The sequence below is a fragment of the Gymnodraco acuticeps genome, unplaced genomic scaffold (assembly GCF_902827175.1).
Source record: "Gymnodraco acuticeps unplaced genomic scaffold, fGymAcu1.1, whole genome shotgun sequence".
Classification (NCBI taxonomy): domain Eukaryota; kingdom Metazoa; phylum Chordata; class Actinopteri; order Perciformes; family Bathydraconidae; genus Gymnodraco; species Gymnodraco acuticeps.
The window spans coordinates 887,998-914,881 of record NW_022991628.1 but is presented as its reverse complement, the minus strand read 5'-3'; the positions used below and the strand labels follow the sequence as shown (position 1 = coordinate 914,881).

The window sequence follows — 26,884 nt, the reverse complement described above, 5'->3', positions numbered from 1 at the left end:
CTTATAACAGAGGCTATTTAAAAGAAAAACACACACGTCTGCCAGGTAATCTATGGTCTATTGTTATTCCGGAGTCTACAAGGAGGCCTTGAAGGCAGCATGTCAAACTCACGCACACACAAACACACACACACCCACCCTCCTCGCGGGAAGCTCCGCTATCTTTAGACCCGCCACGGATTACACTGCGCAGTGTGTCACAGACTGCGTCCCGGTTACACCTGCTCGGTACATCTCTGTGAGTCCTTCACGCTGAAAAACATACACACGTAAAACAGGAGTGATGGAGGAATGACAACAAACTGCGTCTCCGTCTACGGCTCTCCGTCCCCGAGAAGACCCCCAGGATGATGCTGCTCTCCAGTCCGAGGAACGGACGCCTGCGCCAGGCCTCGCTGCTGCTGCTGCTCGCCGCGGTGCTCCTCTGTGTAGCTCCCGTCAGTGCTAGCCCGCCAGGTAAACACACAACGAACACGACAAAAACACTATAACCTTTGGTTGTGTTAGCGTATTCAGTCTTCTTATAAACAAATGTTAATGGGGCATCTTAAGTCAATTTATCAGGTCGTGACAAAAAGCAAGACAGAGGCTTGTTTTTATCTAAATAGTGTTTTTGTTTTAATTCACCGAGTAGTTTAGTAAGACACGTGTGTTTTTCTGACTTTTTATTTGTATTGTTGTTTATGGTGTTAATAGGTTTTGTAGTAAATATAGTGGTTTGATAGTATTGGACATAACATAAATTCAGATTTATATATACAGTCTATGGTTCAGATTTTAGACAGGCCAGGTGAGTGAGGGAAAAACAAGGGTTAACAAAAAATACTAATTCCCTTTCTTGTAAAGTGAGTCATTTCCTTATATGCTCACATATTTTTACACTAATGTATCCTGAATGTGGACACAGCCATATTTGTAGATTGTGATAGATAACGCTGCTTTTTAAACAGTGTATTCATGTGTTCATAATCGCCATTAATTAGTTCTTAACCAGTACATCATTTATCAGCTTAACTTCTATCACAGTGAAATTACTTTGTGACATTTTCAAAAACAATACTGCTTATTGATCTGAGCTGCAGTCACACAATCCAAATCATTTCGCTAGGATTGGGGAAAAGAAAGCAGCTGTCTGTACTTTGATTATATTTAAACTATAACATCTGCAAAAAAAACAACAAGGAATTAATTTAGTAAATCTCTTCGCAATTGAATAACTGTCTTTAGCACTTTTTAGAATATGCTGGAAGCACGGCCCCAGCAGACGATTGTTTTAACTATTGAATAATCTATCTAGAGTATCCTTCTCAATTAATCTCTAAAATGTCAGGATATTGTGAAACATGTGATGTATTTAAATTAGGGCTGTCAAACGATTACAATTTTTAATCAGATTAATCACAGCTTAAAAATTAATTAATCATGATTAATCACCATTCGAACTATGTCCAAAATATGCCATTTATTTATGCATATTGTTGTGGGAATGGAAAGATAAATGAAAGAAGGCGGATATATCCATTTAACATACAGTATCTATGTTTATTATAACATTTTTCTGCGTGTCAAAATGAAAGTCAACCCACACACCTATCAATCATCAAACCGTGGGGTCTTAATTCATTACGTGTTGATTTCTATCAACGGGGAAGTACTTCAGGAAAGTCGACGGGGGGGGGGGGGGCGGCGGCTAGTGGACTACTTCGTGACCACAGAGTGTGAACGTTGTGATCAGCTGTTTTAGCGCAGTTCTCCAGTGAAGGGGGGGAGTCTCCCTCCGTAGCCGGTTGGCGTAGTTTTGGCACAATTCCGTTGTACAGACCGACGTTAACAGCAGCCCTGTCTGTGCACACGGAGACCGACTCTGTCGTCCGGTGATCTAACCGCCTTCTGGAAAAGCTTCACAAGTACGTCGGTACGCAAATGCGCTTTGTGACACAAGTGACGGTACGCATTTCAGAGAGATTACGGACATAACCTGCGTACCAGTTATGTGCACCCCTGTACTACAGCAAAAGTATTCTCCGTCGGGACTTCCTGCAACAACACCGCGCCGTTATCAAAGATGTTCTATTGAGAAGACGATCACTACGTGACAAAAGTTTTCAAAACCGTGGCTACTGAAATCCATCTTACTAACTGCTGTCTGTGCAATTTACTCCGCGCGAGTTGGCAGACTTTATTTTGCTTACTTTAACATCATTTGTCATGGTGGGGCTAAGCCATTTCTTGGTATGGGTGTAGCCTATCTCAGCCATACCCTGGCGCTGCCACTGGTGGCACGTATGGGGCGGGCCATTCTGCACATGCGTTAAATGCGTTAAATATTTTAACGCAATTAATTCAAAAAATTAATTACCGCCGTTAACGCGATAATTTTGACAGCACTAATTTAAATGTCTTGTTTTGTCAGTCCAAAACCCAAAGATATACTATTTATATTTATATTCTTTAAACCAGAGGAAATCACAAATTGAAACAATTTTTTTTTGGCATTTTTGGAAAACAAACAATGAATCAAAGAAAATTGTTAATGGAAGTTGTTTTTCTGTCATTGGACTCATCTAGTCGACGTGTGTGTGTGTGTGTGTGTGTGTGTGTGTGTGTGTGTGTGTGTGTGTGTGTGTGTGTGTGTGTGTGTGTGTGTGTGTGTGTGTGTGTGTGTGTGTGTGTGTGTGTGTGTGTGGTGTGTGTGTGGTGTGGTGTGTGTGTGTGTGTGTGTGTGTGTGTGTGTGTGTGTGTGTGTGTGTGTTGTGTGTGTGTGTGTGTGTGTGTGTGTGTGTGTGTGTGGTGTGTGTGTGTGTGTGTGTTGTGTGTGTGTGTGTGTGTGTGTGTGTGTGTGTGTGTGTGTGTGTGTGTGTGTGTGTGTGTGTGTGTGTGTGTGTGTGTGGTGTGTGTGTGTGTGTTGTGTGTGTGTGTGTGTGTGTGTGTTGTGGTGTGTGTGTGTGTGTGTGGTGTGTGTGTGTGTGTGTGTGTGTGTGTGTGTGTGTGGTGTGTGTGTGTGTGTGTGTGTGTGTGTGTGTGTGTGTGTGTGTGTGTGTGTGTGTGTGTTGTTGCTGATGTTTGCAGGGGAGATAATCTGCTTCTGAGCTTTTAACACAGAATCCCTGTGGGAGAACCAACAGCTGGACTCACATGTAATCTTAAGCCTTTATCTGAGGGGCCCACACAGACACTCACACAGAAACACACTCACACAGAACATGTACTGCCTCTTCATTTTTGCTTGTGTGCACGATAGAGAGGATGTGACGCAGTGTCTGCATTGTTTTCTTCCAGTAAGAAGTCTGGTCATTTTTTTGCTTTGCATCAAAATTCAACCAATGCCAATACTTCCTCACTCAAATGCTGAAAAACCTAACTGTTATGAAAAAGTTAATTTGGTGACATAAAGAAGTTTTCAGTGTCAGAATTTGAGATGGAGACAAAGCTGTCAATTCACTGCTGCCTCCAGTGTGTCTCGTCTCCAGAAAAGAGTCAAATGTTTGCTGTCATCACTAGTGAAAGGATCTTTCTAGAGTTTTCAACACCTGTTAGATTCGAACGCAGCTTCTATATAACAAAGTGTGTCAGTATGGGCTATTGTTTGAGTATGAGTTACAAGGCGAAATAACACGTTTTTACCCCCCTATGTGATGTTGGAGAATTAGTCACAAAGAAGGGTGAAGGGTAGCTGAACAGGAATTTTATCGCAGGCATTTGTATTGAGTATGGTGCTTTATTCAAGAGTGTTGAATACATTGGAAACATTTCCAGAACCGCCAAAAAGCACATTCAGTATTTACAGTGAGTCATGTTTCATGGGGGATTTGCTGGAGTGTGACAACAGCATGGAGTGCATAGTAATGAGATGGTTGATTCAGCAAGTGTTGACACATCATGTGTAAATAATATGGCAGAGAACACTTTTACAGAACATTTGGTTCTTGGGATGGAAGTAATCCAACATCTCCATAAACCCGGTAGATGACATAAGTGTTGTCTAGTCTGCTGGCAAAGAGACAGAATGATCTCAACATCCAGAATGTGTTGTGTGATTCATGTTAAGTGGGGCAAGGTGAATAAGCAGCAGAAAAGTCACTTTTTCCACTGATTCTTTTTGCATGTTCTTGCTGCTCTCTATCAGCTTTTCCTTTTAGACACGGCATCTTTACTTCTCAATGTTCCAATTCAGCATTGTTGTGCTGCCACGTTTAAATGCCAGGTTTGTCATTCACAGATCTGATGAGATAATTTATTCAGTCGCTGCCTCTGGCCTTTTCTTTTTCCAGGATTAATCTTTAACTATTAATACCTTTACTCACACTTACACACACACACACACACACACTTACACACACACACACACACACACACACACACACACCACACACACACACACACAGAGAGCCACCAGCTACAGTGTTTTGCACCTTTCCTTACCCTGCGGCAAAATTATTCATCTGCCAACGTGGTAGTGGAGAGTGAGGGCAGTGAAAAGTCAGGGGAAAAGGACACACACACACACACACACACACACACACACACACACACACACACACACACACACACACACTGCCTTGTGACATAAAGTCCACTGAGGCGATGACAGGGTTTATAAGTAAGGATTTGTATTCTCATATGACTCAAGATGAAATCAAAGTGTACGTATGTTTTCAGTTCAAGAGAATCAGTCAAATTAAATGTCTATAGTTCAAGGATACTAATAATAATACTACCTCTTAAATGTTTTCATTGGACATTTTCAAATCGTTATATTTTCCCCTTTCTTTAACCTTGGTTCGACTAATATTATATGTGAAGTCAGTTCTTCCAGGAATGAATTTAGTAAATGCAGTTTAAAGCTTAAAAGTACTCCTCCCTCTGGCTTCAAATGGATCTAATTTGCAGCTTGTGTGGTCTTTGAGGGGATTTGACCTTTCCAGCTCTCCTCAGTGAGAGAAAGGGAGAAAGACCATCCAATTATACGTTGGTAACCATTACACTGACACTACGCAACAGCCAGGAAAGATATGATTGACCTGCCTCATTGTGGTCCTTGTTGTCTCAATTGGAGGTCTACGGTTTGCCAAGGCTTTGCTGTAGTGGCATCTTAAAACCACTGCTCTCCCACTCCCTTTCTCTCCTATCGTTTTTCTTACTTTCCTTCACTCCACCCTGGGCTTCTTCATTAAGAGCCTACAGTCGGGTTCCAGACTTCTCCAGGAAATTAGCCACAATTAATCAACTTACAGAGCGCCTTTTAGACATTTGATCAAGCCAGTGAGCACAGTTAGGCTGGAATGAAACCCTCTAGCTGCTTCAGTTTGAGTACTGCCATTAACCTTAAAGATGGAGTAGGCATTTGTTCCACGGGGTGGTGTCATGTTTCACAAAAAACTCAAAACAACCTGCATATTGTAATTCAATTGGTCTGAGGAAAAAACGAAACTTCTGCACCTCTTGTTGGGTTTTAAGGCTTTAGGAAATCTAGCCCGTTTAGAGACACTTTGGCCAATCATAGATCATTTCAGAGAAAGGGCGTTTCTATTGGCTGTTCTACAAATGAGACCGTCACGGCAAAAGTCTAGACTCTAGTTCAATAAATAGGAAGACCATAGTGCTATTCGACCATTGACACGACATGCCTGCACTGCAAAGCGACCCAAAAAAGGAATACACTCTGCATCCCGATGAAAGAGAATATCTGCAAAGTATTTCACAGATGGAGAGAACCTTTTGCTAATAGTTTAGGCTTGTTTAGAGGGAATTTAGCCCAATGACAACAGCTGTAAATGTTGTAGCAACAGTGATGTTGTTATATTAAGACTTGTCTGTGATGGAAATGAACAGAACATTTTCTATGTCAGGAGTTATGTAGCACAGGTTACATCTGTGTCGAGCCACATCCTTACCAAGAACGAGAGTGTCTGTGTAACCTGAATTAAATGGAAACATCATAATGTTAGTGCTAAAACCTCTTCCGTAGTCATACCCAGAAATCTGTCTGTTTTTAGATATAGCAAATGCTTTTGCTAACACTGGGTGAAAAGGAAATGATCTATTAAACTCATTTTGAGCGCAATCGGCATCATTCAGTTTTGGGGTAATTGTTGCATTGCATACTATTCTAACAACTGGACAGGCCAAAGAAATAAACATGATGATGGTAAAAGACTCAGAGGAAGAATTAGGAGAGCCTAAATCAGGGAGCTTTCATTTGCCAGATACTTGCTGCCATTGTATAAATCCTTCAGCCTTTGTTTGGTTTGCTGCGGGTTGTGCTGCTCTGCTACCCTCTAACGATGATGACAGGGTAATTATCCCCTGTGTAAATGGGTTAGACTCGTCATTGTCTGACATGACAGAAATTACTGCAACAGAAAAGACGAATGACAGACGCAGGGAGAGATAAGACTGCACAACCAGAGATGGAAAACAAGGATTGCCTTCAACAAACTTGAATTCGATTGAGAGTGAAATTCTTTGTGTTTTTTTTGTGTGTGTTTCACTTCCTTTTAACCTTAGCCTCTACTTACCACCGCTTTATTTCCTGCTTCGGCGTTATGACGTCTCTGTGCTAATTCATGCCCCATTTTTCCACAAAGCGTGGCAAAAAGTGTCACATGTAGGAGTCACTGCATCAGGGAACCAAACACCCCCGCTACACATTTATGCTGAATCTCCTAAAGTTGGCGGTTTTCACATGTTTAGTCATCTATTTCAGGTTTTCGTTTCCACTATATTCGTAAGAAGTAGAGCTATCGAATCGGGCAGCTTTTTCCGCAACGTTGTTAAAGATTGTCGGCAATTTTCTGATCAGAAATGTTTTCTGCTACGCAAAGGAACTTTTCACAGGTGTAAGAAATGTGTGAACAAATATTTCCGGTTATAATAAATTGTTCTTTGAGGAATTGCATAGCGGGCAAAAATATGTGGCCTTTCTTTGTCTTCAGGTGTCATTTCAAGGTTCAAGTTTCAAGGCTTTTGTTGTCATGTGTGCATAGCTACAGTGTAGTTACGACAATGCAAATCTTAGGTCACAGGCTCCTCCCACAGTGCAACACAATATAACAGATAAAATAGTAGAATATAATGGAAACAGAATGATAGAAATGTGCAGAATAGTCTACAGTAATTGGAATATTGATATGATATATGTGAGTTGCAAACATCATAAAGCTACTTTTAGGATCACTCACTTGTTGTTCTATATATATATATAAATAGTTATGCTATTTAATGCCTTCTTTCAATTTAACTGAACCTTAAATATGTTTTGTGTGTATTATTCAATTCCGGTTGTGATAGTCATTTTGTGTTCTACTGCCCAGTAATGAATTAATTGTTATTTTCGTCATGGTATATCTTTTTCGGCTAATCCATTACGAATTTGATTTAAAGGACTCTTAATATACCATCACATTGAAGCAAAACATGCTATTCTACACTGAATCTTTATTTCTGTTTTTAAATAGCATCTCTGTTCAACAAATCCCATATCTGCAAACTTGGATGGCGTAGATGAGGCTTGCCCTGTATAATCAGTTTCTGGCAATGACTCATTTATACGGTTTCATTGCCTGCATTCGGCCCGTCATGCGGCCTAATCCTAACTCCCTCAGCAGTGCTTGTCCCTTCTGATAAAAACAAAGAACTTAAACAGGCTGCCCGGCATTTGTTTGTTTTTGTCATTTACCAGCGAGTCATGTTGCATAAACTCAAATGAGGCAGCAAGGTCACACAATAAGCCGCACACGCACTAGAACGCACAATCCCACACTTTATCCATGTGAAAAATAAACAGTTCGGTTGCATATCAACTGAAGAGCTCTTGATATGGAGTGCTTGTCTTACTTCCTGTCTGCTATCAGAGGGTCAGGAAGCGCACACAATGGGGCTGTATGACCCTCCTGGCATACCCATTTCCTACTTCCTTTCAAAATCACATACACAATTAAAGATTGGATGAAATATTCTGCACGTTATCTGCCGAACAGCTCGTTAACCGTGACGTGTGAGTGTGCACTTTTTTGCGAGTGTAGGTGTTTACCAAGTTTTGTGAGAACGCCTCTGGTTCTCTCAGTTCTTTCTGGCGGCAGCAGCAGTAGATGGTTTTTAAAAAAAAGTAATTGTTTCACTCGTTCCAAGGACTACTTTCTGAGTCCCCTTAGTGACTTTTTCTCCACACCTCCCATGTCTTTGCTAATACCGAACGACCTGTTGTGCAGCAGGAACGCATCTTTCCCATCTCTATCTCCTGTTTTGTGTTTCTCTTCCTCTGCCTCCATGATTGAAATCTCTAATTAGCTCCAGCACTGTGTGGGAGGCATGTTGGTGCAAGGCCGGCCTCCTATGGAGACTTGACATTCACTTCTGCGGCTCCTTTGTCATGCTGCTAAATAGATTTGATCTTCTTTGTAGTGTAATTATCATGATGAGCATCTTCAACGATTCTGCTGTGTTGTGAATAAAGGGCCATTATGTATCTGAGTTTGGTAAATTAATAATAATGATCACATTTACTGGTGGAAGAAGAAGGTTTTCAGGCAGCTGTTGGAGCTTTCCAGTTTTCACACTCGCTTCGCCTTCTCTCACCCTCTTTTTCTCACCGTTGCCATGCCACGCAATCGTAATGAAGCACGCAAACAGCCCGTTTGTGTATGGGTGTGTGTTTGTGTGTATATGGGTGCTTGTGTGTGAGGAAAATAATAATCTGCATTCATGTTACTGCAGTAGGTTCCAGCATATTAACTTCCAATGTGATGCATACCAGAGGTGAGAAGACGCTAGCTTTAAATAATAAAGACTGCAGATTTTTTGAAAGGAGATTGATTTCTGGCTTTAGGGATTTAATGCCTCTTCCCCTTTCTTCATAGACAACAGTGATTCATGTATGTGCAAGGATTGGCAAATGGTCTTTTTGTGAAAGAGGACAATGTGGGGTCCGGGCAAACACAGCACATGATTCAGTCTCTGGCAATGCTCGTTTTATTCAGGCATATGTTTATGTTGCTCTAACTTTGAAACCTCATAATGCAGAGAGTAATACATTGATATCAGTGCTTCTTTGCATAGAACTTCTCACCCTGCCAAGGCCAGTCTGCACTTGTAATATCTTGAATACTGAATGACATAAGTATGAAAACAAAATAAGTCGACATGTATTTCCTAATCACAGGCACACATATACCCCCATTGAAACATATTAATTCTAAGGCTTAGTCCACACCTACACGGGTCGTTTTGACTACTTGTTTTGACCTTTCGTCCGCACCCTAACGGTGCTGTAAGTCAATGTTTCCACTGTTGACTCCTTTGTGAGGCGCCGCATGTGCAGCAACATATCTGATCTGTGACATGAATCCAGTCATCTGTACCTAATCTATGGCCAACCCTTGATCCTCAAATAGCAGATCCAATAGTCGTAAAAATAAAATAAAATTGACGTCGGAATGATTTGACGACATGACTCATGAGTGAGGTTGGATGTAAGGCAAGGCAAGTTTATTTATATAGCACTTTTCAACACAAGGCAATTCAAAGTGCTTTACAAAAAATGAAAGAGATTAAGAAAATGGCATTTAAAATCAGTCATTAAAAAGAAAAGCTAATAAAATAAACATTAAAAGAAAAAATACATGGATAAAAGTTACAGTGCTGTCAATTAAACATGTAGATGAAAGGAGGTTTACAGGAGACATCCAGTGTCCTAAACCTTGGCTTAGTATGGAGTAAATAGTTGGGAACAGAGATGTCTGATAAATGTCTTTGCTGACTCCAACCATTTGGGCAGTATTAAAGAAATCACGGACAGAATACAGGAGCTTACAGAAGAATAAAAGGCCAAACCTGGAGACATCATATTTTGGATGTGAGTGAATCTGGGATTTCTTTCACGAAGTCTTGCATAAACTTAACCCTAACCCTAACCCATGCAATGTTAATTCCCAACCCTTAATACCATTCCACTCGCTATTCTATTCCCAGTGACATTTTGTCTTTCTTTCTGAGGGTCATGGGGGGTCGAAAGAAGTCAATAGAAACATGTGAAAAGATCAGACAATACCTGCAGGGAAATTGTAAAAGAGAGGCCTCGTGGCATTTAAAAATAGAAGCCATGACGATCAAGGGAGGGAGAGGAGAGAAAACAATTAAGAGGGCGAACAATCTTTGATGAAATCAGGAATGAGGGGGCTCGCCACGTGAGCAGGTCGCACTGACAGGGATGTGGCAGCAATTAAACGTCGTAGTGACAGCGGTGTTGCCAAGCCGTGGGAAGACGGAGCGTGACTCCAAATAAAACCAGCAATTAAAGACTCTCTGGGAGTCGTCTACCTGCAGGTTGGTTTTGTGGCAATATCTGCAACGTTTTCTATCCATAAATACAACCTTGAACAAACCCTTAGCTACAGATGTATCACCAACATCCCCATACTACGGCTCTTCCTGTGTCTTGGACGTGAACAACAAACAAAGCATCTCAGATTACACATGCGTCACTCTACCGCTCCCTCCCTGAGGCAGAGCATCAGTGATCTGAGAAGACGTGTTTCCACCTCTCTGATGCGATGCTGTAGAGACGTGTAGGCATGTCTTTGTTTTATTCTTTGTGGTGTTTCCAACCTTTGGTATGTTGTTGAAAGATGGAGAATTTCCTTCATATTTTTTACTTTTTTTCCTATTTTTCCTATATTTCTTTTTATTATAGCATTTCAGTTCAATAATGGGTTTAAGGGACTTTTGTCAGATATGATGACGTGGAGGTTCAGAATAATTCAGTTATATGTTTTTCAGTAACCTATACAAGGAAATATATTGGCTTATCTTAGAATGACTGTCAAAAATGGACTATGACATGCAAAATAAAATCTAAATGATAAAGATAGTGTAGCATCCCATATGACGAGTCAGACACAGCGACAGAAGTAGTAGGGTATGTGCAAGAAGAAGCAATTTAAACAAACTTGTTTTCATCTTTTATTTTGGATAAAAATACTGAATGCAATTGCCGGTCTTCCCTATCTGCTCTTCATCTCTGAAACACTCCCCATCTGCATATGTGCTCCTTCAATACAGCTGTCCTGATGTCACAGGCTTTGTTGCCATGGAGGTCATTCAGATTCCTCCCTCAGCCATCTTTGTCATTTGTTATTCTCCTCTGTTATGAAGTAATTGAAAAAATATTGTTGAGGAAAGAGTCTGTTGCAAAACAGAAAAAACAAAGAGGGTCTTCAATATTTGTATGTCATCTCACCGTACTAAGTTCTTATTTATCAAAGCCACATGGCAGAGGTTTTAATAAACACATGAAGTGTTATGAAAAGTAGGCTCGATCAGACGATAACTTGAATACCTAAATTATTATATCTCAGAGTTGGTAATTCTTTTCTCTAGACTTTGGTGTGTTGATGAGTTTCAAATCATAAAATGGAAACAAAATGGACGTTCATGTGTGACAGACACACTACAAGAAAGCAGCAAAGAAAAAATCCTAGGCTTCCAATGTTGATGGAAGTAAAGCATAGTTAGGTATAAAAAAATAGGTCAGTAGATTTTCCGTAGTCAGACAGACCGAGGCAAAACACTTGACCTTCCCCTTTAGTGAGGTCATTATATATTGTGAAAAAAGGCTCTGTCTCACTACTGCAAATGTGTGACTCTATCTCAAACCGGTTTTTTTACAAACATGTTTTTTTACAACACCTATTGACTTGAACAACCCTGACATTTTGCGACCCTCACAAACACCAGGTCCATCTCCTCTCACCGCCCTTATATCACGTGTGTCTGTTATGTCAGTATCACCCCCCGCTGTGCCGTTCACCTTTAGCCTGCCCGCTGTGCAGAACTGCCGCTCATTATCCGCTCCGATAGCTGCTCCACCTGCCCTCTGCTGAGAAACACACCTGCTGTGGTTCTGCAACCCACTTCTTCCAGTGTGTGTGTGTGTGTGTGTGTGTGTGTGTGTGTGTGTGTGTGTGTGTGTTCGAGCACTGTTTTTGTTTCAGACAGGCAGTAATCAGGCCGAGTGATTATCTAACCTGATTACGGGCAGATCTGTATGAGAGCAGCTGTCGATCACTCTTTACATTTTTTAAAATATTGGCAAACAGGTGGGGATCATCACATATGCAGAAAAAAAATCATGAGTGTTTCTGACTCGCCTAACATCCGTGTCCTATCTGGGTAACCTCGACCGTTAGTAAGCTGTGATCAAGTCACAACGAACAACAATAATAATAGTATTTTCAGAAACTCCATGACGTTTTTCTGACGTCAGCAGTCGCTCAGTTCGAGGGCAGATGTCTCATCTGTGAATGGAGCAGAAGAGCTGACACATCCACTCATGAAAGGAGTGTGTGTAATGAAGTTGAAGCATCTCCTATTGAGAGCATTTTAATAGTACTCTGTTTCGCATATAGACTGCTATTTAACTGCCTCATTAAAAGCATAATTTCTGTATCACAGCAGTGCAGTGGGGATACTAATAAACTGTTGTTCTCTCTCCTTCTCTCTCAGTTAGCAGTAAATGCCCTCGCCATTTAGACTGTGCCAAAGACGGACGCCATTTCTGCAGGCCGGGCTCCTCCCGATGTGGCCCCTGCCTCGCTCCGTTGGAGGAGAACGAGGAGGGAAGCTGCGAGGTGAAGAAGAGGCACCATAAGCAGGGTAAGGAATATATAAACATTTCACTCTCGAGAGGCCGCAGCTATGTGTTGGGTTTTAAAGGGGCCCATCAGCAATATTTCATGAAACATAAAGGTTACACACTCAATGTTACCTAACACAAATGTTACATAATATAAATTCCAGAGCCAGACAAATGGTCACCTTACAAACAATAAGATTAAGAGACAACGAAAAAGACAATAGTCAAGAAAACAGCCAAAACATAAATCATCATTTTCCAAAATATAGCTACAATGAAAATGAAATGTTAATATATTTCATGGCATCTGATCAAATCTGAGAAGCACATTCAAATCTTCAACCTTAATGTTTACTAAGATAACCTGTTGGGTTTTAAAGGGGCCCTATTTTGCGTTCTTGGGTTTCCCCTTTCCTGTAGTGTGTTTATAGATGTTGGTGCATGTGAATGGTCTGCAAAGACTAAAATCCCAAAGTTCACACCAGAATGGCCTCAATGGGGACTCCTTTGTTTACTGCAGTAACATAATGAAATCACTATGCAAGTTGCAACGCTCACGCTTCTATTGGCTCGCGTTCCCACACATTGTAAGTAATTGGCTAAGGGGCAGGATATCTCTTAGCGGTTGACCAAACACAACAGAGCCGACCAGCTAACCAATCAGAGCAGACTGGGCTCGGCTTTCAGACAGAGGGTGAAAAGAGGTGCTGCAGCACAGGCAGTATGAGAATAACAAGGAGCTTTTTGAACATTAAATCATGGAGACATGTCACAGTAGAGGCACACAATACAATATGAACCTGAAAAAGAGCATAATATGTCCTCTTTAAATGACAGATTCAACAAGAAAGCCAGTATTTCTCTGCTTCACTCCACTTTCATTCTGTGTTCTGTCTGTTTTATTTCCAGTTGATCTCTGTATCCTGTTGCCCACATCTCCCTGCCTCTCCACCTCTTTCTCTGTTACTATTGATTCTCTGCTTTGCTTCTCCTCCCTTCAATCTTAGTTTGATGTCTTTTATTCCTCCTCCCTCTCAGTATCTTGTGTATCTCCTCCAATACACTCTCCTTTTTTCTCCTGTTCTCTTCTCACTACATTGTGGTAGATTTGGTGCAGTCTGATCCTCTGTTATTAATCTGTCCCTGCCCCTGCTGCCCCTGCGACACACACACAGCCCCCGCACTGACGGCTTTAATCACTTAGACGACATGCCTCTCTCTCTCTCTCGCTCTCTCTCTCTCGCTCTCTCGCCTCCACCACTGAATCTAATGTAATTCAATGAAAGTCAATCTTGTTTTTCCGATTTCCATGGAATCGCACAACAAACACAGACCACGCTGTGTGTGTGTGTGTGTGTGTGTGTGTGTGTGTGTGTGTGTGTGTGTGTGTGTGTGTGTGTGTGTGTGTGTGTGTGTGTGTGTGTGTGTGTGTGTGTGTGTGTGTGTGTGTGTGTGTGTGTGTGTGTGTGTGTGTGTGTGTGTGTGTGTGTGTGTGTGTGTGTGGTGTGTGTGTGTGTGTGTGTGTGTGTGTGTGTTGTGTGTGTGTGTGTGTGTGGGTGTGTGTGTGTGTGTGTGTGTGTGTGTGTGTGGTGTGTGTTGTGTGTGTGTGTGTGTGTGTGTGTGTGTGTGTGGTGTGTGGTGTGTGTGTGTGTGTGTGTGTGTGTGTGTGTGTGTGTGTGTGTGTGTGTGTGTGTGTGTGTGTGTGTGTGTGTTGGGAGCCCACACATATGATGAAATCAGCTGTTAGTATTAGGACTTTGAATCGTATGTGTGATGCTGTTGTTTGTGTGGTGATGTGAATCCAGCACATCATAGGACGCCTCAGATAAGCCCCCCCGCAGTTACATAAACCCCTGACACACCACAGAACCCAGTGACCCGAACAACATATCAACTCTGTCTCTTTTTCACACACACACACACACACACACACACACACACACACACACACACACACACACACACACACACACACACACACAGACTAAATGAACAGATGAAGTTACTGTAATTTCACTCTGATAAATGCACCACTTATTGGTTTGTCACATATGAATGCAGCAAAACACAATAAAGATTGCACTAGCTGGCATCATTCCACAAAACAAATAAATTACTCCTCTAAAGTAAGTCTTTTATGACGTCAGAGGAAATATAATCGCTGTGTTTTCAGGAGCAAACAACTGACGCACGATTTCCCCCGCTGCCCCTGGTACAAGTCAGATAATTGTCCTTTGTTTTATTTTATTTTGCTCACTCACACAGTTATGCACTCATCAGATAATGAATCAAATTGTTCTTCCAATTAAATGACCAAGCAGAATCACTGGCTCTGCAGAGAGGTTAGATGTATTTTTTCCTGCAGAATCATCACAATAATATCACAGAGAAATACATTTTTTTAGACAAAATCTGACGCTAAAATTTAATGTGTGTAGAAAGAAAGACATAATTCAATGTCGGCAGCAGATTGCAACTACCGGTATGTCCTTAAGAATAAAGCAGACTGAAGAGAGCCAGGATACTGCAGTCATCTTTATTCACCCAGAACTCTCTATTCTCTGGCTGTAGAGAGGAGTGTGTTATGTTACTATAGCTACTGCTGCAAGGCTGCTTAACCTTCTAACAGGGAACACAATTAGCATATTTTAGCAGCCAGTACTTGTAAAATAGGCAAGTGCTTAGTAGATCTGCATCAACCACCATCCAAAAACAAAGGTTAAGTGGTCAAATTTAGTATTATTTTAAGATTGTAAGATGTTTTATCCATTTGACATTTTATATGGTTTTAATTATCATACATTAAAGTTTGCACATTCACAAGAATATGAAGAAACAAGTGTTGCTTATTAACTGCAGTTATCTTCAAAGGAATAAAATAAATACTGGCTTTTTGAATTATATTTATATATTTAGAGATACGACAGCATTACTTTAGTGAATAGTCAGTGATGACGGGGTTTATGTTTGTGCTGTAAAGCAACATTTTTCACTATAAATTCACTCTTCTCTAAATGGTAAGCCCCTATTCACATATCTTGAATTTAAAATTGTTATATCAGCACTTCTGTCATGAACTTTTATTATCCCTCGGCCTTGCACCTGTTGGTCAAGGTTGTTCCGGTGTTGATCATCTCTGTCAGGACTCAGACATTTCTAATATTTCACATATTCTGCTCAGAGAGGATGAAAGTGCTCCCTGGTGAGGTGTGCAGCACTTTGTATTGGAAGAAGGACCTGCTTGTGTTTGACATGGTATGTCAAACACAAGCAAGTATGTGCTGCCATTGGTAAACACACAGGAGCCTACACCTCCAGGCCATGCTCTTTGTTTGGAAGCCACACAAATAGCCTGTAAATGGTATGTATTCCTAACATGCCGTTAAATAGTGTATAAGCTAAAGACATGGCTGACTCCATGCGGCGAATTTAATTGGACTTTTTTTTCTCGTTTTTTGTATTCGTGTTGTATATATATTTTTATATTAAGTGATCGAGGGGTCAAAAAACTGTGAGAACCAAGATACAAAAAAAGTAATTTTAGTTGTTTAACAAGTGGAAACATGAAAAGGTATCCTGCAGCATTTACTTTGTCAACATGATGTTAGAACACTAATCTAATGGAGGGCCAAACTTCAGTTTTAGCTTACTGAATATTAAATAAACATTGCTTTGCACGCTTTCAGTAAAGGAATTGCCTGCAAGACATGCTGCATGTTTAAATGAAGGGTACCAGCATTTCATATTACAACTGTTGTATCTAAAGGTTACAGATGATATACAGATTCACGGTTGTTAATGTCGATCCCACCATTTTACCACTGTTCCTCTTTGGAACAATGGATGAAATACCAGTGGAACTGTTTACTGAAGGTTAGAAAATGTTAACACATTTACTGTATTTACTCAAAGCTCTGCAGTCAGCTGTGACTCACTTTTTATGGCAGGTGGGAGGGAGACTCTCTGCTGTAACCTTAACAACGTTAGATCTGGTGGGCTAAATCACGTTTTAACCATGCACTTCTTCCTCATTCCAAAAACAGATCAGCTAATAAAGAAGATAAGAGTTTCTGTTTAATCTGTGACCTTTTTGTTTCCCTTTAACCGTTTTTTAGACCTTTTATCCAAACGCTGTGGACAAAACAAATAAATCAAAACACAAATACATGTGCAAAGAATTTGATTCGGTGTATAGGTACATTTAAAACGGTAAGAGAAAATGACATTTTTAAATAAGTACAAAAACGAAGATATAAAATAAAGCTAAATTCCTATACAAATATGAAACACTCTATAAAAATGTATATAAATATTTTTCAACTATCAAGACTATCTGCTTTTAGAGAGGAGGAGAATAAACAGCTTAGTCTCTCTTTTTGTCTCTTCATCAACGCCTTACATGTATTACATTTCCCACTAGAGGGCAGCAGGACACACGGAGTACAAATCAATAATCTCTCACAGCAGGGCTCACTGTGAGGCAGAGGCACTGTGATCACTTACACCCTGTCCTTTCACTTCTAACATCTACAGCTGCATCAAAGAGTTAAATAAGTATTTTTTGTAGCATTGAAGTCATTATTTGATTTGACAGAACATGAATCTTATAAAAGAAAAAAGATAATCGTTCTGACTGGTTTATATTGCATCTGTCACTTCATGGTGTTTTTAAGTTTTAGGATTCATTGTATGGTGACATTACTATTTTTTTTAAATGTCCCAAAAGTTTGAAACAAATTGAAAAGGTATTGTGAAACTCATGGAGAGAATGTGTATGTGTGTTTGTGTGTGTGCAAGCTTGTGTTTTGGGGGAGGAGGAAATGTGACTATTTTTTAAAGTGGGAAAAGTAACGGCACAGATGTGTGTGAACCTCGATTCCTGTTGAGCTGTTTAGTGTTTGTTTGTTGTACCCAGCAGCCCCCTGGGTGCCTCTCCAGAGGTTATTGGTCATTATCAACTCGGTGACAAATCTCGCTTACACAAGGAGAGGTGTGCGTGCTTTGTCAGTGTGTGACAAACCACACACATACACACAGTCACCACCTTTTTAGGTGATTTATCAGCTACTGCTTAGCTAGGGTCCTGGGGTTTTCTACATGAATAAATAATGCTAATTCTTTTTTCACCATTTCCTTGCTGATATAAAATCAATTCACAATTATTATTTTTTAAACCGACCTGTACATATCTTACCTACTCTTTTTTTAAATCCCTAAAATAATCTGTATTGCCACATGCCACTGGTGAGCCCACTGGCACGTTTGGTAGGGGTGGGCGGATCGATCCCAAAATATCGATACTTCCGATATTACGTTACGTTTAAAAATATCGATACTAGAGCCAATAGGATCGATACTGTTATACTTTTTTTCTCGTCTCCTCTACTCGTCAATTTCTTCAAAAAACGATGTGCAGACGAACACAAGTATATGCTCTTTTCTTCTCTCTCCACTGCTGTCCTCTTCTCCTCGAGGCTCCCTGCCTGAACGCCGATTATCAAGCTGACTGACAGCAGCCAGCAGGGCAGGACGGCAGCAGCCAGCGACTCGCGAGTGCAACACACACACGCGCATGATGGCTGAGAGAAAGAGCAGCGTTGTGTGGAGCAATTTCACAACTGGCCATTAAAACTTAGCGAACTGTGATGTGTGCAAGAAGACAGTTCGCTACTTTGGCCACTTTGTATTGTTATTTTTCATGTTTGCACTTTAAATTTGCAAAAGTAAAACGTGTATTTGTCTATAAAAACTGTCCTGTCTTTATTCATGAAAATGAATTCAGATTTAGTCTATTTATGATGATTTCAGTTCAAAAATCATGTCATGCAGCTCTCCCCTATATGAAAGTACATAAGACGCTTTTCATTAAAAAAAGTATCGATATCGGCATCGGCATCGGCATCGGCGATACTGGCCCTGAAATACTTGGTATCGGATCGAATCCAGATTTTGTGGTATCGCCCACCCCTAACGGTTGGAGCTCCCAACCACCTGCAAAGTACAGATGGTGCATCCCGCCTCCACAGACACCTGCTATGGAGTGCACTAAATGACCATTAGTGGAGGGGGGTAAGCTGATAACAAAGCAGGCAGTGAAAGTGCTGGCATGTCATATCATACACATTAGCTCAGCCAGATGGCCGGCCTTCTGGAGCAAAAGTTAAACTGTAATCATTAATGTAATGTAGGTGGTTTAAAACAATGTGTGACAACGCTGATCATTTATTTGTTCTGCATCGGTATCCCACGAATCCTTCAAAAGTGTTCAAAGGCCTTATTACTATAAAAAAAGTATTTTAAGTTGAATAAAATGGTTTTAAACACTCTTCTTAAGTCTTAAAAATTGACGTAGAAAGAATGTTGGTTTCTGACATTGAGTTGATATTTAAATAATTGATTAACTCTGAAATTGATTGCCAAATCATTTGTTTGGATTGTGTTTGGCTTTCAAATGTTAAATTCATTTAAAAGTCACATTTCCTCAAACTGCAGAACCTTGTTTGAACTTATTTTATCCACAACTTATTTTTACATAACTTCCCTTCTCTCCAGGTTTGAGTGCAAATACCTTTAATTTAATTTCTCTATAATTAAAGTATGAAGGGCTCATCACAGAGCTGAAATAATGTCACAAAAACTTAATTCAAGTGTCCTTTAAAAAAAGAAAATAAATCCATGGCACACTGTAGAATTGGTGCAATATTAAAATGCCTTTATTCCACATAGCAACATGTGTTTAAGATCAGCCACGACACGGGCCTTGATTCGATATGTGATATATTGCAGGGTAACTTTATAGAGGGAAATAGCACTTTGATTACCACCATTAGCAGGGAGCTATGGGATCTTTTGTGAATGTAGCAACTAAAGCCCAGTGAGGCCAATGTTTGGCTGATTGCTGGGCCCCCTGCGGTGCTTCCTCCCCCGGCCACACACACACTCTCGGCCCTGGTCGCCCCGGACGCCTCGGCAGGGCTGCAGGAATGTGGCTCACTGTCTGGCCTGAGGGGCTGTTAACAACAGTTTAGTATTGTCTCCTTTTTTACTCATCCACAAACAAACAACACACATGAGCACACTCCCTGTTCATCGCTTCAGAGGCAAGACGCTGAGAAACACATGTATACACACCTAAACCATATGCATGAGCTCTCTGTCTTTGCCTTTCTTACCACAATAGTTACACATTACTCGTCATGAACATTGATAAGTTGTGAAAGAATAATGTTTTCCAGGATTAAAAATGCCCAACCTCAAGGTTATGGGTCATGAGGTCTAACATCTAGGAATATAAGAGCTGATTAAGAAGACTGAGATTGCGAAATTGCGACTAAATGTAGAGACGACAAATATTTCCTGTTCTCTTATCAGCTGTGAGCTTTTGTTCTTTGTCTAATGTGATTGTTAAATGTATTCAATATCAATGTTTCCTTAGATTTTGCAGACCAATGATTAATTCAAAAATAATGAATGGTTAATGAAAAGAAGAATATACTGAAATAAGGATCCACCATTTTTGCTGATAGCCGTTATACTATGCAGATTTTTCTTACCTAATTTTAGCCAATTGCAGAACAAAGTTATACTCGCATATATTTTTTAACACCTAATTGTAGGAAACAATAAGTCTCTCCTGTAATGGAGGTATATTATTACGCTTATTGTTAATCGTGACGACCCACTGGCAGATCCAGACATAGAATACATTGATTAATGTAAAATAATTGCCTATTTATTTTTATGTAGTATTTTATGTTTAATATGTCTTGTCCTTTCAGTAGGTAAAGTGGCATTCTACCCCGACCTCGATGAAGAGATCGATTTCCTTCACTCAGTCATCGAAAAACAGGAAGTGACTGAGATCAAGACAGAAAGACACCACACAAGCAAACATCCTGGTAAGAGCAATCTTTAAAAAAAACAATATTTCTTAATAAGTTCACTCATGTCCTCTGTGACAGTTAACCCCACCCATGTTTCCTCTCATCGCCTTTGGTTTTAACGCGGTCTCTTTTTGTGTACCCGTTCTTTCCAGCTGCGGTCACCTCCCAGAAAGATGATAAAATAACCAAACCAGGTGGCACCAAACCCAAACTGAAAAGCCAGAATGACAACAGTACAGACCCCCGCCCCACAGTTTCTGCCCTCCCTGAACCCCCGACCCACCAGCCTGGTGTTTCCGGAGTACAGGGTCGAACTGGTCCTATCGCTGTGCCAGCATCCAAACATGACAAGTTTATAGTCAGTGAGTATGATTTGTTTATGTCCTCAGAAGGCTTTAATGCTCTGAGAAAGTGAAAGCCTGTGGGTAAATAATCCATTGCGGCTACAGTATATTAAAATAAACAAAAAAGGGTAGAAATGCAGTCTATTAGCTTAAAATGTGGGTCATTCTGCTGCGTGGATATTTGGAAGCAAGATTGAATCCCTTTCGGCTTTTATCCCAACAGAGGGGTTAGTCATTTTCATCCTAAAGTGTTTATTGCTTTTAAGATGCATCTCAATTCATTACAACTCATAATGAGAAAATTAGATAGATAAAATGATCTATCTGCAGTGGTTCTCAAATGGGGGTACGCGTACCCCTAGGGGTACGTTGGAGTACTGCAGGGGGTACGTGAGATTTATTTTATGCTAATGAAAAAAAAAACATTAATGCATTTAAACAAACTACTAATAGTAGATGAACTACTTTATTCAAAGGTTTACAGAAACTCTGGAAAATAAAATGGGAAAATAAACGGGGTGCTCTCTTTTCCTCTCTCTCTCCTGACAGCCCGTCAGTCTCGTGCAGCTCGCTGAACCTGTAATAAGTGACCCGACAGTAAAGAATAAATATATTCTTAACTAGTTTAGCTAGTTCCAGAGTATATAAACTAGCTAATGGCGCATTTCCACTGCAGCGGGTAGCTCCGTTTAAGCGTCCTTAACCGTCCTCAAGCGGCCAGGCCAGTTTTTGGTGGCCTTTCCATATAGCCTAGTACCGGCTAGCGGGTACTTTTTCCCTCTTTTTCCGGCCCCATAAAATCGTGGTTCTATCAGACCAGGGCCAGGGCTGAACTAGTGACGTCAACACTCTCGACTGCTGATTGGTCAGAGAGAATCGTCACAAGATCGCGCGCGAGTTCATCCCTAGCGTCGCATATATATTTAGAAGCAAGCTTGCAGCATTTTTATAAACAGCATTTTGTAAACGGATGAGCTACAAAAATGGCTACGTCTAATAAGAAAAGCACACCGTGGTCGACCGAGGAGGTGACGACGTTCCTACATCTCATTGGGGATGATCAAATCCAGCGGGAGCTCGACGGAACAACTCGAAATGTGAACAAAAACAAAGCCGATCGCCCCGCCTACACTGCGTGCTACCCCAGGTCCTAAACTGTAATGGAAATGCGCCACGGCCTCGGACGGCCAGCGAGGCAGCCCGAGGCCTGAGCGAGGACGCTTAGGGACGCTTAAACGGGGCTACCCCGTTGCAGTGGAAATGCGCCATAAGTGTGTTAGGGCTAACTCTTAGTGTATTTAATTTTGCTCCACTCAACGGTGCGTCACAGCGGCGGAGCTGTGATCATGCAGAGCTGCGTGTTCTCTGTCAGCAGCAGCTGATCTGATCTCTCTCTCCCGTCCAGTTAGACTTCACTCCCGTTTATGTCCAAATCTATCAGATCTAGCTAGTTCTAGCTAATGATATGACTGCCTGCTTATCAAAAGGACCTAAATAATAAGCGTTGCTTGACAACGGCTTGTGGCCGCAAAGTATAGCGCAGCATTATGCATATGTTTATATGAGGGGTCAAAATCCCATGCTCATAAAATGCTCATATATTTTTTTCTCTTCATTCCCCACGCCCCAAAATAAATAAATATACAAATTTTAGGAAAAGTAACGAAGTTTGAGCAGTGTGGGTTTTATATTAACAGAGTTACACATATTTCAAAACACAAAGTGTAATAACTACAGTGGCCTCCCTGTCAGAATGACAAAGATCCTCAGTGAAGCACATTCTCACTACATTGTAAGGACAACTTATTAAAAAGATCAGTTCAATGCAACCAATGCCGTCTTAGTGTTATTGCATGATGTTAAAATTTGAAATGTAGCATTTAAGTGTTTCTCAGTTACAATGTTGTTGTTTTAATAAATCAGACTCTGATGGTGCAGCGCTGTACTGTACCTCTTTATATAGGCATTTTTTCCTTAACAAATTGAATTTTCTTTTCAAAGGGGGTACATTATTGAAAACAGTTTGAGAACCACTGATCTATAGCACCCATAAGAAAATGTCTCATCTGACTCAAACACTCATTATTTGTTCCTTAACATATTCTGTTTTTCTTATTCTTTTAATCAACCTGCAGTCATTATTTCGCTGTGTGTGGCGGTGGGCTCTGTGGCAGTGATCCTGGCAACTGTCTGTCACGTCAAGTAAGTCGAAAAAAACCTCTACACTGAATGAAAAACATACATATTCTTCTGCACTTACGCTCGGTATTTGGATTTCAAACAGTTAGTGCATTCACACGGATTATGGCTAATCACATTGCAACATGAGTATCCTGATGGTATACTCATACAAGTGTTCACCTTCAATGGTCGCCTATATGGCAACATCGCGATAAGAGGGGTGGATGGTAATCTGTAAAGACCTACAGATATTTTGGCGGGGGAGATTTACCGTCAGATGTTAGCAGCAGTAATGCTCTGTCTGGTTGCAGTTTGCCATTTAAAAAAGAGGAAGTGGGCAAATATTGTAATAGCTATTTCTGTAAGTGCAGGACATCCTTGTTGTATTTGAGAAAACACAAACTTGTCAAAATGAAGTCAGTACATTGTGCACTATGACGTTGTTCAACCTTATTCTTGTCAAAGACGCTTGAATTAACAACATTAGTTTACAAACTAACATGATTTTTCTGCAGGGGCCGCCATATAAAAAGATTTCGTTTTTTAGATAAGATTACAAATCCAGTATATGTCTACTACAGTTGAGGACATAATCGTGAAGGAAGTGAAACCTAGGATCCGAAGTCACTCCTATGACTCACATGTACTATGTACTATTCCTCATTTGTCTAGGGGCTCCCTTGAACTCCCTAAAGTCTCCTTCTGGTTCCCAGTTGAGAACCACTGATGTACACCGTGTACTACATAACAATTGTACCAATGGAGGTATCCAAATTGAGACTAGGCCCATGTTATTAGTTATTAAAAAAGCATGACGTATGCTTTTTGTTTTAAAACACAAAACCGAACTTTATTTTTTGGTAGTCAATTTAGTAGACAAGTTATAATTTGGATGTACTTTTGGATGTTTCTCAGTCAATGTCACTTATTGTTTTATACCTATTTATAATCCTTTTTTACATCTAAAATCACACTTTAATTTGGTCTTCAAGTATGATAAATTCTGCGAGCTTAGGTGACAGGATGTTGTTTTCATGCCAGAGGCAGGAAACGGCCATCATTATTACAGGAGACTCAGATTCACGTTGCCCCCCACAGGTTGCAGAAAGAATCGCGCCTGGCTCAGAAGGTCGACTACCCGGCTTTCAGAGGAGGGATGAGCTTGCCGGCCCCCTCAGCCAACGGCTCCTCGGTCAGTGACTCTTACTTCACCTATTGTTAAAGCTCGCTTCCTTTTTCTGCATAACAGATGATTGTGCACTGCAGCTTCTGTTTTCAAACTTCCTCCTTCTGTTGTCTCCTCAGATGGGAGATAAGAATCTGGCACAAAATGCTCAGATGTATCACTACCAACATCAAAAACAGCAGATGCTCTCAATGGGAAAGTACGTTTATTTTTGTTTTTTTTCTTCACTCGCTGACACCTCCTTCCTTTCCTCTTTTTCATGTCTCTCATGTATTAATGCGGATTTCAAATGTTCAACCACATCCTCTGATATTTTTCCGCTATTCTTTATCTTAACTGTTTTTTCCCCCTGTCTTGCAGTAACAAACCTGAACAGAAAACCGTTGACACCGAGGTCACATCAGATGAGGAAGAAGTGGGTGGAGACTTCACAGTATATGAGTGCCCTGGACTTGCACCGGTAGGTAGACACACACATACACAACACACACACACACACACACACACACACACACACACACACACACCACACACACACACACACACACACACCACACACACAAACCACTCACCACACCAGACACACATACACACACAACCAATCCTTTCTGATTTATTGACTAAATATAAATGTTTCTCTTCCCTCCTTGATAGACTGGAGAAATGGAAGTGAAGAACCCTCTGTTTGATGACTCAAATTTACATTTCCCAGAAAATCACAAGTGAATGCTGAACCCTTTACGCACACACATACATAAATACACACCAGTTCTGTGGAAGAAAGCACTTGATCTCACACTGCATGCATAGATTTGAAGGTTTCCTGTCAGAGGAGGTGATAAAAAGGATTGTTTTCTTGTCGGCCCTTTACTATGTCATGTCATATAATATAATATATGTTGGGTTCCTTGTTAATTTATTTCTTTCTCTGATTTGGAGCTTTCCTTTCTTTTAACATAAGGTTTTCAGAGTCCGTATTAAGTTGTTTAAATGTTAATCTCTTAAGTTAAGATTTTCCCTTTCATTTTGGTTACTTTCCTTCATTTCTGCAGCTATTTCCAAAGAATGTCTTACAACAGCAGACATGTGTATAACACACTGATACACATGCATAAGCTGGGAAACAGGTGCCCTCCCTTTGTTTTGTTATGCATAGCTAGTGGCTAAACCACATTCCCAACAGATACAAAGTTTCAAATCAGATCTGTGTGATACCTCCTGTAAAAACTCCCAAACGCAACACAAGGTTGAGCATTAAAAATGTTAATGTTGGTGTTGCTCATTTTATTCCTTGTCATATAAGCTACGCATAAATATTTTAAGATTAAAGAAAAATATATATATATATATATATATATATATATATATGAAAATGAAGTACTTGATGATGTCTGTCGCATGGTTTGACTGTACCGTGTTTGAATCATGGCAATGCTTTGAAAAGTTATTGGGCCTCCCGTATGTATGCATCCTGTAGCTGGAGGAGGAATGTACACTAAAAGTGATTTATGAGCACTTTAATGAAATGTTGGTGACGGACTATACTGATGGATGTGTAGGTGGTAAATATCACTATCTTGTATCGTCCCTCTTTCCTCTCTGTCCTCTTGTCGGTCCCAAGTTTACTCTGTGCTGCAAAATATACAAAAACGAGTGAATGTGTTCACTTTTTATAGATATTTGTACATGCAGACAAAGGATTGGAATTAAAAGTTTTTACCACATGTGAAAATAACTTTGTTTCATGTTGTGGTTTTCATGACATACATTTAATAAGATTTTAGAAACGTATATAGACATTTTAAATGTAATGGCTTTATTGATGCTAGTGGCTAAATGACAGGAAATTAGGGAGAGATGCAACAAAGTTACAGATTTTAGACAAAATCTAGCTATTAAAATAGATTAGGGAGATTAGATTTAGTCTCCTGCTGTTCTTTCCTAGACTAATGGCCGTAATAAAATAATATTGTTTCAGTCTCAGTCTGTGCAGGTGGCACATTAAAGCCTAACCAATTATTGAAACCAAGATAAAAAATAATAGAATCTGTTTTTGTCTTTAAGGAAAATCAACAAAAACGTTATTATAAATTCCTCCTGGGATGCTCTCACAGTGTGGGATGATTTCTCCAATGTGGAAAATAAAGACGGTAAAAAAAGGTCATAGGGTTAAAAGAGAGAGGTCTCCTCTTAGAGCAATTTTCAAAACATTTTTTGCAATTTAACTAGAAATATGATCAATTCCACTTTATTGAGCAAGTCTGTGGTCCCCCCCTCTTCCTTTTCTTGTCAGAATTAGGGAAGTAAGAGACATAAAGATATATATTTAGTCTCGCTGAATCATATAGTCACAATGCACTGGATTAGCATTTCCTGTTCTGATAAACTCTGCTGCCACTTACACCTTTCACCACGTAGAGACACAGTTGGTGTCACCTCTGCCTCAGACTGTCTCTGACTTACTGTCTCTAATTTAGGTTATCCTGTTTAACCTTGTTTTACTTTCATGACACAAACGACTACACCCAGAAAGTGACCTCCATGTAGCTTTTGTGTTTGTGGTTGCATGTCCGTGAGTCGGGGAGGGGATGGGTTAGTCTCCTGTCCCTATTGAGCCACATGCCAAGGGGCCATTAAAATACCTTTGTGCCGAGGACAG

The 26,884-nt window shown here is 40.4% G+C and overlaps 1 protein-coding gene across 2 annotated transcripts; it reads left to right on the top strand.

Annotated features, from left to right (window-relative positions):
- The first annotated feature begins 154 nt into the window (after positions 1 to 154).
- npdc1a (neural proliferation, differentiation and control, 1a) lies at positions 155 to 25,960 on the top strand. Of its 2 annotated transcripts, none has more exons than XM_034198169.1 (9): positions 155 to 456; positions 12,502 to 12,651; positions 20,413 to 20,529; positions 20,667 to 20,876; positions 22,994 to 23,060; positions 24,138 to 24,231; positions 24,345 to 24,424; positions 24,586 to 24,685; positions 24,880 to 25,960. In XM_034198169.1, exons 1-9 carry the CDS (start codon positions 348 to 350, stop codon positions 24,949 to 24,951), a joined length of 999 nt encoding a protein of 332 aa, XP_034054060.1. In that variant the 5' UTR covers positions 155 to 347; the 3' UTR covers positions 24,952 to 25,960. The 2 variants fall into 2 exon arrangements, with proteins under 2 accessions (XP_034054060.1, XP_034054059.1); XM_034198168.1 differs by having other exon boundaries at positions 158 to 456; positions 20,410 to 20,529.
- The last annotated feature ends 924 nt before the right edge of the window (positions 25,961 to 26,884 follow it).